This window comes from Chrysemys picta, chromosome 14, assembly GCF_011386835.1.
Source record: "Chrysemys picta bellii isolate R12L10 chromosome 14, ASM1138683v2, whole genome shotgun sequence".
Lineage (NCBI taxonomy): Eukaryota > Metazoa > Chordata > Testudines > Emydidae > Chrysemys > Chrysemys picta.
Genome location: NC_088804.1, coordinates 15,458,803 through 15,472,569, shown reverse-complemented (window position 1 = coordinate 15,472,569; position 13,767 = coordinate 15,458,803). Strand labels below are relative to the sequence as shown.

Sequence of the window (13,767 nt, the reverse complement as noted above, 5' to 3'; positions counted from 1 at the left end):
TTTCTAAATTACTGTAGAAGGATGGAGTGATGCTCCCCAGAGGTACCTAGGGTTGAGAGGGTACCTCACCACTACCTGCTCTTAGCATAAAGCAGCCTTTTCTGTGCCTGCTGTGGGTCAGCTCCTTGAAACCAACAGTCTCTGCACTGACTTCCAAGTCTCTACAAACCTCGCTCCCTCTGTGCAGGTTTCAGCTAGGTAAACACGAACCCCCTAGTCCTCAGAGTACTCCCTGTAGTGTCCACTGCTTAACCACTGGATGCTCTGAGAAATACCAAGTAAGCTGTCTCCAGAGCGACAGTGTACATGCAGCTTTGCTTGTGCAACTCATGATCGTTTTAACATTACAGCACTGAAATTTATTTATAGCGAAAACAATCAGAAGCTTATTAATAAAGATTTAGATTTAAGAGATACCGAGAGAAGATGAGTGAAAACAGAACTAGTGACACATATCAAACGAAACATAAAACGCAATCCTACATCTACACTTATTAATGGTTCTTTCCTATATTGTAGCTTTTCTTTCAAGGATTCATTCTTTGATAGAGCTGCTGGTTTTCAGTCAAAACCAGGATCCAAATTTTCATGAATATCCTACACCCTAGAAGGGGTTTCCTCAGTAAATGGATACCAAAATGACTTTTTTGCTTGTCGTTATACTCCCCCAAAACTCGCCGTTTTAATCCCAGAGTCAGGATAACCCCCTGTTGTTTCAGGTATGCTGGCTCCAAGTTGTCTTCAGACTCTGTTCACTTGAAATACAAATGTGTAACTGCCATTATGTTTGGCTTGCAATGCTTACTCTATGTATGAACCTAGGCACATGCTTTAGTCAGGCAAAACCAGTTTTTCATCTCTGCTGGGGAGTAACACCTTGAAACATACTATAAGAACATATTTGAGGTATATAGACACAACTTTTCAAATATAGTCAGTACATACATTTCACAATATTAATGATCCTGGCTTTCATTTAAGATAGCACACAACATTCATTACAGATAAAGACTATGACAGCAAAGTGTTCGGTGTAATGAGTTTGTCAGGCCTGATAGGAGTTGTTGTTCTAGAACAGTGATCCTGTTGCCAATTGGCATGGAGGTGATGTTAGGGTAATAGGGGCAGACAGCAGATTTCAGGCTACCTGACAAAGTTTATGATGGTTCTGTACTCTGACAGACCCAGAGAGCTGGGAAACCTCAAGGACATGTAGGGGAGTCAGGGTAGTTGACCCCCAAGCACTCTCCTGTCGACTCCTGTACTCCACCGACGGGGGAGCAGCAGCAGTTGACTCACCGCTGTGGAGACACATCAGTAAGCCAATCTAATTGTAGCTGAAGTTGCGTAACTTAGATCTCCCTTCCCCCACCCCTGCAGTGTAGACCAGGCCATAGTGCTCCAAAACTGAGGTTGGAAGGGTGTTTTACAGAGAGAAGTGGGAAAGCAACATAGTTGGCTCCTCTTTTCCCTACTGCCCTGCCTGCCACCCCTCTACTGAAAATTTTGGAGGTCTTAAACCGCTTCTACCATCAAAAGTGTTATTCTTACTGAAAAGATGCAGTGATGAAATGACTATCTTTTAACAAATATGGAACCTAGTGTGGAAGAGAGAACTTAATGCAGAATTTCAATAGACTGGTAATGTAGTAGTGGGCTAATACAAGGAAATGCATCTTAAAAAGTAAATCTGAATTATATGTACACGTTGATGTGTTCTAAATTAACTTATCACGATGTGGATAACTCAGTGAAGACGTCTACTCAGTGCACAGCTCTTTTCTCTTCTAGTGTACATATGTTATACCACCACAGTCAATGAAACATCTCCGAGCATAACAAGAATCAAAAAAGTAAACGCAATTAGTCTGTATTTAAGTTATAGAGAACAATACTGAAAATATTATAATGGCATTCTATAAGTTGTATGTTCTCATTTGGAATACTGTGTTCAATTCTGATCATCACCCCTCAAAAAAGATACTGCAGAAAAAGAATATGGTAGAGAAGGTCAACAAATCTGATTGGAGTCATGGATAGACTGCCATATGATGAAATTGGAGGTTGTTATTATTAGGACTCTTCAATTTGGAAGGGATAAATAAATAACTACATAAAAGTAATAAAATAAGGAAAGCCTCTCCCCACTGTGCATTGTCTGTCTCTTCTGACGCACTCCCTGCATTCTCATGCTGGGTGCAGAGGGATTCTGGTGCAGGAGGTGGCAGAGCCAGGCAGTGGAGCTGATATAGGCGGCAGTAAAGCCACATTTGTCAGCTTTGTACTAGTGGAGATTCCTCCTGCGTGGGTGAATTCACTAGGGACGCTCTCTGACCACTTTAAGTTCCTTTTCCTCTGCTTCACTGCCACAAAGTGAACTTGGCAGACTGGAACATCCAGCCTGTTATGTTAACATTTTGTTGGTTTTGTTTTCAAAATAGAATGTAATAATAACCAGTAAAGTTAACACTATTCCTAAACACACCCAATGTTTATCTGTTTATCGTTCCCTTTTTCTATCAGATATTTATTACAGTCACCAAAGAGATATGATTCTGCATTATGATTATAGAATAAATCTGAAGAGTGAATTGTTTTCAGAATTCTGAAGCTGATATTATTGTAAATTAACTCTATGTATATTTCTAATCACATAGGAAATTTTCCCATGATCAGTGATGACTTAGTCAATTCCTACCATCTCTTGCTATGTGCTTTGGATCTAGTTTATGGAAATGCTCTACAGTGTCCTAATCGTAGGGAACTTCTGAATCCTACCTTTAAAGGTATGTAGAAAAAAAGTTTTCTTCAATCCAAAACAATGAAAACTGCTGAAACTAAATCCTTTTTTTGAGACTGTGTAGGGCAGAGACTAAATAATAGAATATTGGCTTGATCCATGAAAAGGACTAAACATCTTGAAGCTATTAATTCTTTGTTCTAACTGGCTGTACAATTTAACAGGTTTCCATTATACAGTATACTCTGAAATAAACAACTGGAATTCATTAATGGTGCATAAAGAAGCCAGGAATATCATTTACAAAGAAAGCACCATTGAGGAAAGCTAGCAAATCAACCACTGCTTTCTTGTTAAAGATGATAGACAGTGACAAAATGTAAATTGACATGATAAACACGTACAAATAATTAAATAGTGAAATGTTTCCATTGAGTCAGTAATATAATTTTTTTCTTCAGACCTAAACTTTTGTTTTCAGTGCAGTGAGCTTTTAGCTTATTTGCCTCTAACATTTTCCCACATTTTAGCTTAGTTTAAGCATTAGTGAGGATGGGAACCTCTTTTTAGGACCACTTCTTTGGCTATATTTTACTAATTCTTACAGTTCATAAGTATTTGATCAATTTTCCATTAGAGGAAAAAAAATGGTTTTACATGTTTGTGATTATTTTTCTCTGTCACAAATTAAAAATGTTTATAAGTAGTGTTTGATAATATTATTAAATTAAGTTGACATTCTACGATTCATCAGTGCTTTTCAGGGTGGCTAATTATTATAGTCTTGCAGTATGTTAGTTCTTTATATAGATATATTTGGTTAGCAGGACAGGAATTTACATAACTAAATATCACATTTTTCTCTTTAATTTGTAGGCCTTCCTGAAGACTTTCACAGTAAGGATTATAAACCATCTTCTGACCCTCGCTGCATCATTGAAAAACTCTGTTCCTTACATGATGGTTTGGTTTTGGATGCCAAAGGCATAAAGGAACATTTTTGGAAGCCATATATTAGGAAACTTTTTGACAAGAAGGTTTGTCTAATAGACTTAAAAGATTTCTTGTAGAGGGGGAAGAAATCTGCTTAATGACTGGCTTTAAAATGGCACATTACTGAAATATTCACCATTTGTACTAAATTTTCTTACAGATTTTAAAAGGCAAGGAAGAAAATCTGACTGGATTTTTAGATCCTGGGAGCTTTGGAGACAGCTTGTGAGTGTTTTGCATAAAAATTCCTTCCAAATTTCAAAACAAAAACAGCTGTATTGACATTGTGTGTTTTTATGTTTTTCACCTTTGAGTGGTAATAAAATATTAACTAGTTGATTTATGTAACTGCTTGAAGTCCTGAATTAAATGTAATTTTCAGATTCCTGTTTTGAGGTATCTCAGTTTCAGGCATATTTCAGGGCTCATACTTCTTGAGGAAGAAATTATTTGCTGTTCCATTATTTTAGTATCCCTTCCATAGAGATCAGAGTACCAGAAAGAGAGAGATTTATTTTATTCGTGTTGTCTAATAGAGAGGTGTGGAGCCACAGCCAGTTATTTTCATATTGAGAATGTGAATTAGGATATATAGAGGGAGGATTTCATGATGAAAAACAAATCTTTTCAGAAAGATTCTTTTTTTTTTTTTTTTGTTCCCTCATTTCTCTGAAAGTGTTTGGGAATGGAGGAAATTATTTAAAACAAACTGGTCTCAGACATAACATTTGTTCTAATGAACTTGCTGAATGAAAGTCTTTTGAAATAAAATCTATTCATATGATTTTTTTTTTAAAAAGGCTGTTTGCGAGCTAGATAGTATTCAAACTGTGAAATGCATTTGACAGTAAAAGTACTGTATATTGAAAAGCCTTGGCATGAATTTTATTCCCCTCAGATCTTCAGAAATGATTACAGATATCTGTGTTACTTCTCTTTTCCATTCAATGTTTGTCATGTGGCCATGCATCCTGGCAGTTGTCTCAGACCCATGAGAAGGTTGTACTAGATCAAAAGTTCTGCCTTAGTGCTGCCCCCATGCTCTCCAGCGGAAGAGCCCATGTTTGTCCAGAAATCCCTTCTAGGGTAAATTGGGAAGTGGTTCTGGGTCCAGAGGTATGCAGGACACTGATAGGCCATTTTGAAGAATGGCAGGTGAGCGTGTTATTTCCAATTATGAAGAGTTGTTTTCTAAACATTTAGGCACATGATTTCAAACTCATTTGTGAGTAAGGTTCACAGCATTATGTAAGGGAGAAGAGGACTATGAAGCGGTCTCTCATGAACAATATCAAGGATCAGAGTTATTTAATTTTAGTATATGTTTGAGAGAAAAGTATCTAAGTTAGAAATTTTATACTCTTCTTTTAAGGAAAGAAGATGTGTACATCATGGATGAATTACTAACAAATGTTTGTGTTACTTATCAAATGTGTATTTTCCACATACTTCAAGACATACAGTAAAAATCTTTTAAAATCCCCTTTACAGAGCAAAATCATCCCTTGATTCCTCCATCAAAGAAAAAATTTATCAACTTTTTTAAGAAATATCTTGTTATAGGAATATAAGGAGTTCTTTAAAAGGCGGAAGGTGAGACGTTCACAAGGGTCTAAGTAATCGGATCACTTAGGTGCTTTTGAAAATTTCACTCAGAAGAAAAGCAGTTTTACACCAGAATATCATGGTCCTAATGGCCATGTCTTCCCTACAAAAAAAGGCTGTTCTTAACTTGAGTAAGCTAATATGAGGTAAAATCCTAGCGAACACAAGGAAGTTTCTAAGATTGTGTTAAAGGCTAAGCTCTCCCATGGTCTTTAACTCAACCTGCTAACTTGTGTGAAAATTACAAACTTCCCTGTTTTCACTCGGCTTTTACCTCACGTTAGCTAACTTGAGTTAAGAACACTTTTTTGTAGGGAAGACAAGGCCAGTGAAAGAGTGCTCCTATGGTTCTGTTCTCTTGGTGTAGTAAAAGCCTTGCCCCTTAGTCATGAAACAGTCAAAAGTTTTCTTTAATGTGAAGGGGGCGGGGAGGGCGTGTATCTGATGCCTCCTTAAGAAAGGCAGGAGTTTGTGGAAATGGACCCTGTCTTGCAGCACACATGCCTGTGTGAGGTAACACCCCCTTTTCAGACAGTGGGAGACCTAGAGACAGACACACACATTCTCTCTCTCTCTCTCTCTCTCCCCCCCTAATTGGAGGGGGAAAGAGGAAGGGCTCAGCACAAAGGTGTGTTTTCCCCACCTTTAGGCATGGATTATGTCCCAGTGCCATTTAGAGCAATTCTGGCTGTTCTGTTTTGCTCGGCTGCAATGAGCCCCCAGGGACCGCTGTGGCAGTTGGGGATCATTGGAATGCAGCAGCTCTCTAGCCATGCCTCTGTATTATTCACCAGAGGCCACAAGGTGAGGCCTGGTATGCGAACTCTTCAGTACCCTAAGGTTTTCCTTACACTAGAGGAATCCTCAGCTAGCCTGTTACATACAATTTGTAAGTAATTCAGACATTGTTTTGCCTTCTCTGGGTACTGGCAATGAGGGGTTCTACTCATTTTGTTTTCTCATGAGGGACAGCTGATTGCTAATTTAATGTACTCTGATCCTAAAAACTATTCACTTACAGACTTTTTCATATTACCCACTTCCAATTTATTTTTAATTTATTTGCTTCTGCTAAGTCATACTCTCAAATAATTTTAGGATAACATTATGTACCTAAAATTTTAGTTAAGCTTTTTTTATAATGGGGGAAAAACATGCTTAAACTTCCATAACATCCTTTAGGATTTTTGAAAATGATTTATTGGTGACGCATGTGCCTTCAAACCCAGAATCACTTCCTGATTCATTCTAGGAGGCGCTCTCAGTTCGGAGGAACTTCCAGGCAAATACAGATTTCTCAGTAGTATGTAAAGCTCAAGGAGGCTAAGGCAAATCTAATACTGCTTTCGATTAGCTCTGTGGCTTTTACTAAATGGCATAGCCACTTGTCAAATTGGATAGGAAAGACAGGTATATGTTCTTGCTGTTATCATACTTGTGATATTATGGCCCATGACATAAATCTCAAATATTAAATTAGGATTAAAAATATCTTCAGTAAATTTCCAGCAGGCAGAAGTAACAGATAAATGTATACAATAAGTAGATAGAACAGCAACCCATCAGTTGTTGCAGATATTTATACAGCTTTTGTTTTAAGTATCTGATGGTTTTTTCCCCCCTGCTATAGCAAGGCCATCAACAAAGCCTATGAAGAGTATGTTTTGTCAGTTGGAAATCTGGACGAGCGGATATTTCTGGGGGAGGATGCAGATGAGGAAATTGGAACTCTGAGAAGGTGCCTAAACACAGCTTCAGGAATGGAAACAGCTGAAAGAGTGCAAGTGAAGTATAATCTGCAGCAGCACTTTGACAGAGTGAGTATGACATGGTCGGTGTTACACACTGGCTGTTTTTGTTTCGTCTAGTGGATGATTTGAGTAAGGCCGTGGCAAAGAAAGATGCAGCTGCTTAACAGCTACTAATTTTGTTCCGCTCTGTTTCATTTGCCTATGGCAGACAGCACAGTTGTTACAATCACTGATTATAGATTAATATTTTAATTTTGTTCAGTGTATGCATTTTAGATTTACCTTTTTTTTTTTATTTATCAGGCAGTGTTTTCAGGGCTGCCAACTATATCAGCATTTATACTGACAACATTCTTTTTACTCACACTGTCAGTTCTTCTTTGACATTATACGTATGTTGAGACTTTTCAAAAGCTTGTTGCTAATAAATCTTTGTGTAAAACGAACTTAATTTACTTTACTTGGCTTGTTGGTGACAAAAGTGCAAAAGGAGAGTGTGCTTTACAGTGAGATAACATTCTGAAGTAATTCAGTCCTGGAAAGACAGTTAGGAGGGATACCTTATTTTACTCAAAAAAAGTATTATATGCTCATCCAAAGAGCATATCAGTACTAATTAATTTACGTGACAAGTATCAGAGGGGTAGCTCTGTTAGTCTGAATCTGTAAAAAGCAACAGAGGGTCCTGTGGCACCTTTAAGACTAACAGAAGTATTGGGAGCATAAGCTTTCGTGGGTAAGAACCTCACTTCTTCAGATGCAAGACAAGATAGATGCAAGACTTGCATCTGAAGAAGTGAGGTTCTTACCCACGAAAGCTTATGCTCCCAATACTTCTGTTAGTCTTAAAGGTGCCACAGGACCCTCTGTTGTAATTTACGTGAGGGACTGCTCTGAGGTTGTTGAGCTGAAATGCTCATGAGAGTTGGCTGGTGACTATAGAAGAGACTGTTTTAGAGTTCAAGTCTGATTTAAAGAGCTGAAAGAAAACCTTGCTTCATAGTGAAGACTACTGATAGGAAAATGTTTGTGGTTTTAGGCCTAGGGTTTTTTTTTATTTGGTTGGTGGGTTTGGTTTTTTTGTTAGATTTTTTTTTTTTTTTTTTTTAATAAACAAACATCTGCTCCTCTGTAGTTGAGCTGTTTACTTGTTAGACCGCAGCTATGTTTGTTTGTTTTTTCAATTGGCCCCACTGAACGAACACTCTATGATGCCTTTCAAACTTTGGGTATTTGCCAAAGTGACCCCCAAACATTAGACTAGCCATCCGGTGTCAATTCCTGCCTCAGGCTGCACCTGCCTGTCATGCAGCTTTCTTATTTCTAGTGGAATAAGAGAGATGAGCAATGCAGATAGAAGGCTTGGACCCTGATTCTGTACCCCACACCATTGATGTCCGTGTGCATCTTCCCAATAGAGATAGGTGTAGGCCTTTTAATTCTCATCTCAGTAGCTGTATATAGATGAATATTGTCTTCTACTTGATATCTGCTACACAGGGCATATATGAGCATCATAGCTGACTTCACAGAATATGCAGTACTATTCGACAATGTGCAATCCTCAGACAGGTATGAGAGAGTCTTTGAGGGGGGAGCTGGAAAACCTCTTTTACATGGTTTTGTCAGAATAATCATTTCAAAAGGTATATATACCTGTCCTGGCCTCTCCAGAAGGTAAGGCACTGTTAGCTTGGGGCCCAAAAAATAAAGGACACTTCCACTGTGCATGGATAGGTTACTGACCCACTTTTTAATGTTATATTTATTTCCCTTCTCTCTTGTAGACAGTGTAAAAGGACATACATTGAGATTTTCTAAGTGAAACTAATGGGAGATGTGTCTAAATTCCCTTATATGGCTTTGAAAAATCTCAACTACAGTATATTCATGGTGGTTGTTCGGATATTAGAACATGTGCATGTATTACACAAGGATGAGGCAAACTCATTGTTAAATTGTCAATTTAAAAAAACCCTCAGTCTTTGTGGTTCTGACATTACATCCACATGTAACAAACTTCAGTCACTGTTTTTATACATTGTTCTGCTGTAAATTTAGAACATGTTCAACTGCCAATTAAATCCTTTTAAAAATGTTATACCAATTTATAAACTTGCTGCTTCTGCTTGTACGTAGCCACAGCTGTGCTGTGTTAGAACTTTGTTTCTTCTTTGAGATCTTGTTCAAGTCAATTCCATTCTAGGTGTGTGCGCCCACGTGCACAGTCGTGGGAGATTTTTGCCTTAGCAGTATCCGTAGGGTTGGCAGTGGAGCCCCTTGTGTGCCGCGCTAATGCGCTAGTATATTAGGCACCACCGGCCCTACGCCCTCTCAGTTCCTTCTTACTGCCTATGATGGTTGGTTGGAGCACCTCGCCTTGCATTGCAAGAGGGTTACCAGTTCTTTGCAACCCATTGTCTATATTCTTGGTATATAGTTTGTAGGTAGTTAATTAGCCAGCCATTAAGGTAAGTGTTAGATTAGTTTGGTAGTTAGTCCCGGGTGGGATTTCGCCCTGGAGCGGGGCCTGACTATCAATTTGAACTTGAAAATTGAGTTCATGGAGGAGTCCGACAACCTTTTTAATGTTATATCCTCCTCCATCCTGGCCCTGGGCCGCGCTGCCCACCCACCCAGGAATCCTTAAGATTGCCAAATCGCTGTGGCAGACCCCCTCTTCCATTCCTCCTACTTCTAAGAAGGTGGAAAAGAAATACTACATCCCTGCAAATGGGTTCAAATATTTGTGTACATGTCCTCCAGTGGCATCACTGGTCATGTCTGCTGTTAATGAAAGAGACAGGTAAGGCCAAGTCAGTGACATGCCAAAAAACAAAAGACGCCAGGAGCCTAGACTTGTTAGGCAGGTATAATTTTAATCTGTGGGACTCGCTTAGCAGATTCAAGGAGGCCCTCCCACAGGACCGAGGCCAGGAGTTTGCTGCTTTAGTGGAAGACGGCACAGCGGTGGCGAGAGGGGCCCTCCAGAAGGCCTTGGGATGCTACGGACTTGGCAGCCAGGGTGGTTGCCTCTGCGGTGGTCATGAAGCGCAGCTCCTGGTTGCAATCCTCTGGGTAATCCCTGGAGATGCAGGCCACTGTTCAGGACATCCCGTTTGAGGGGGCAGGGCTCTTCTCCGAGCTCATAGACTCAAGGCTCAATGGCCTTAAAGATTCCCGTGCCACACTCCGCTTCTTGGGCCTTCATACCCCTTAGCAGGCCAGAAAGCTATTTTATCCTCTGCCTCCCCAGTCTAGGTCCTGGGGGACTCCCCAGCTGAGCACCTACAGGAGAAAGGCTAGAGACAAGGGGTCTAAGCAGCGACATCTACTGTCTTCCTGTTTGTCTGCTTAGCCTAGCCCTTCCAGGAACCAAGGAGGCCAGAAGCAGGCATTTTGAGGGTGTTCTCAAGGACGTTGCCCCAGTCACATCCCAAGATCCACCCTCCTACTCTTTCCTCAATCGCCTGCGCCTCGAACGGTTGGGTTCTCGACATATCATCTTCCCCATCCCTCTTGTTCAAGAGGTCAAGAACCTCCTGCACCTGGGGGCAGTAGAGGAGGTCCCTCAGGACATGAAAGGAAAAAGGTTCAACTCCCGCTACTTCCTAATCCTGAAAGCAAAAGGGGGCCTCAGACCCATTTTGGACCTGCGTTGCCTCAGCAAGTCTCTCGAGAAGTTGAAGTTTCACGTGGTCTCCCTGGCCTCCATCATCCCTTCCCTTGATCTGGGAGACTGGTATGCCACCCTTGACTTGAAGGACGTGTATGTCCATTTTCCCAGGGCATAGGCACTTCCTCCATTTTGTGCTAGGCCAGTGCCATCTCTAATTCACAGCGCTGCCCTTTGGTCTCTTGTCAGCCCCAAGAGTATTCACAAAGTGCATAGCACCAGTGACTGCTTACCTGAGGTATCGGGGTGTTCAAATTTACCTGTACCTCGATGACTGGCTAATAAAGGGATGAGGTGCAGTGGCATCTCGATTTGGTTTGCTCCACCTGTTGCGACCTGGGGCTGCTAATAAATGAGAAAAAGTCAACCTTAATTCCAATGCAATGCATAGAGTTCATTGGAGCGGTCCTCAGCTCTACTCAGGCTAGACCTTTCCTCTCCAAAGCCTGGTTCCAAGCCATGACGGGCCTGATCTCGTGCATGCAAGCCCACCCTCTCACCACCGCTCACATGTGCCTGCAATTGTTGGACCGCATGGTGGCCTGCACTTACATGGCGTGGCTGGCGTCGGTCTATGTCTCCAACAGACACAGCATGGGCCGTGTAGTCAGGGTTCATGACCACGTACTGTTGTCACGCACATGGTGGCAGAATCCTGCATTGGCATTGGAGGAAGTTCCCTTCGTGGCTCCATCCCCATCTGTGACCCTCATCTCCGATGCCTCAAACCTGGGGTGGGGAACCCACCTGGGCAATCACAGCATGCAAGGTCGTTGGTCGAGTCACGATCGCTCCCTGCACATCAATGTCAGGGAGCACAGAGCGGTTCGCCTGGCCTGCCAAGCCTTCCTACCTCACATAAGAAGCAGAGTAGTCCAGGTCCTGTTGGACAGTACAGCAGCTATGTTCTATATCAGCGAGCAAGGCAGAGCCCTCAGGCTCTGGGACTTCTATGTACAACATGACATCCATCTCGTAGCTGCACACCTCCCCGGGGCCAGGAACATCTCATCTTGCCATGAGTGGTCCCTCCATCCGGAAGTGATCAGCATTATCTTCCAGAGGTGGGGGACTCCCTGCGTGGACCTGTTCACCTCCAGGCAGAACAGGAAATGCTACGTTTTCTGCTCTATTCGGGGATCGACAGAGGCTCCCACTAGATGCTTTTCTGCTCCCGTGGTCGGGGACTCTGTTGTATGCCTTCCCTCCAGTGCTGTTAATTCACAGAGTCCTCATGAAGATCAAGTAGGACAGGGCGAAGTTGATCCTCATAGTTCTGGCTTGGCTGGTTTGGTGTCAGGACTGGTTCGGCACACTGCTGGATCTCTCAGTGGCTGCTCCCTTACAGCTACCGCTCAGGCCGGACCTGCTGTCCCAAAACCTGCATCAGGCGCTGCACCTGAAGGCTTGGATGCTGCATGGCTCAATGCAGAGGAGCAGGAGTGCTCAGTCAGTGTCCAACAGGTCCTGTTGGGCAGCAGAGAGCCCTCCACCAGAGTGACCTATCTGGCCAAATGGAAGAGGTTCGCTTGTTGGACCACGGATAAAGGCATTCAGCCCAAGCAGGCCTCACTGCAGTTAATCCTGGATTACCTTCTGCATCTCAAGCTCCTTTTATCTATCAAGGTCCACTTGGACGCTATCTCGGCCATCCATCTGCCGCTCAAGGGTAGGTCTGTTTTAACCCAGGACATGACTGCCAGGTTTTTCAAGGGCCTCGAGCGCCTCTACCTGCACATCAGGGACTCGGTCCCTCAGGGGGACCCGAATCTTGTGCAGTCATGGCTCCTGGGACCCCCTTTCGAGCCTCTGGCTTCCTGCTCTCTCCTTTTCCTTTCCTGGAAGGTTGTGTTCTTGGTTGCAATAACATCTGCCTGCAGGATCTCTGAGATTAGGATGCTTACCTTGGAACCTCCCTATACGATCTTTTACAAAGACAAGGTCCAGCTGTGGCCACACCCAGCTTTCCTGCCTAAGGTAGTCTGTTTCATAGGGGCCAGTCTTTTTTACTTATCTGTCTTTTTTCCAAAGCTGCATGAGTTAGAGGAGTGTAGGTTGCATTCCCTAGATGTCAGGAAGGCGCTGGCCTTCTACACTGAAAGGGCCAAGCCATTCTGCAAGTTAATGCAATTGTTCATCGCAGTGGCCGACAGGATGAAAGGTCATCCAGTGTCTGCTCAAGAACTTCTTGGATCTCTGCCTGCATTCGCTGCTGCTACAATCAGTCAAAGGTGCCCCCTCTGGTGATCGTAACAGTCCATTCAGCCAGGACGCAGGCCTCGTTGGCAGCTTTCCTAGCCCAAGTGCCTATCCAGGACATCTGTAGGGTGGCCACCTGGTCGTCTGTCCACACGTTCATGTCCCATTACGATGCTGGCTTCGGTAGAGCAGTGCTGCAGGCCGCAAGACTGAACTCCAAGCCCACTTCCCAGGATACTGCTTGTGAGTCGCCTAGAATGGAATCGTCATGAGCAAGCACTCGAAGAAGGAAAAGCAGTTACCTATCTTTTCATAACTGTTGTTCTTCGAGATGTATTGCTCATGTCCATTCCATTACCCGCCCTCCTGCCCCTCTGTTGGAGTTGCCAGCAAGAAGGAACTGAGAGGGTGTAGGGCCGGCAGTGCCTAATATACCAGCGCATGAATGCAAGACTCAGGGGGCGACACAGCCGACCCTATGGATAGTGCTAAGGCAAAAATCTCCAATGACTGCACGTGGGCGCGCACACACCTAGAATGGAATGGACATAAGCAACACATCTTGAAGAACAACAGTTATGAAAAGGTAGGTAACCGTTTTCTGGTGCTTTTTAGTGACCCCACCAAAAAAAAAGAAAAAAAAAACCATACTGTTCATGCTTGTCTGTCATTTTGCCAAGGGAAGTTGGGAGATATAGAACAGAAGAGGCAGAAGAGCACCAGAGATAACGACATTGAGAGGTGGCTTATTTTCATTTTATTTGATTTTTTTTTAAAATCTATAATAAAACTGAGAACCAAGT

At 42.5% G+C, this 13,767-nt stretch overlaps 1 protein-coding gene across 3 annotated transcripts in view; it reads left to right on the top strand.

Annotated features, from left to right (window-relative positions):
• The window catches only part of RBL2 (RB transcriptional corepressor like 2), a 55,350-nt gene that overhangs the window by 24,755 nt on the left and 16,828 nt on the right, over positions 1-13,767 (top strand). For all 3 annotated transcript variants that reach the window (XM_065567034.1, XM_065567035.1, XM_065567036.1), the window contains 4 exons: positions 2,658-2,786; positions 3,617-3,777; positions 3,894-3,958; positions 6,969-7,155. In XM_065567034.1, coding sequence (XP_065423106.1) covers positions 2,658-2,786; positions 3,617-3,777; positions 3,894-3,958; positions 6,969-7,155 — 542 coding nt within the window. The remainder of the gene's footprint in view (positions 1-2,657; positions 2,787-3,616; positions 3,778-3,893; positions 3,959-6,968; positions 7,156-13,767) is intronic.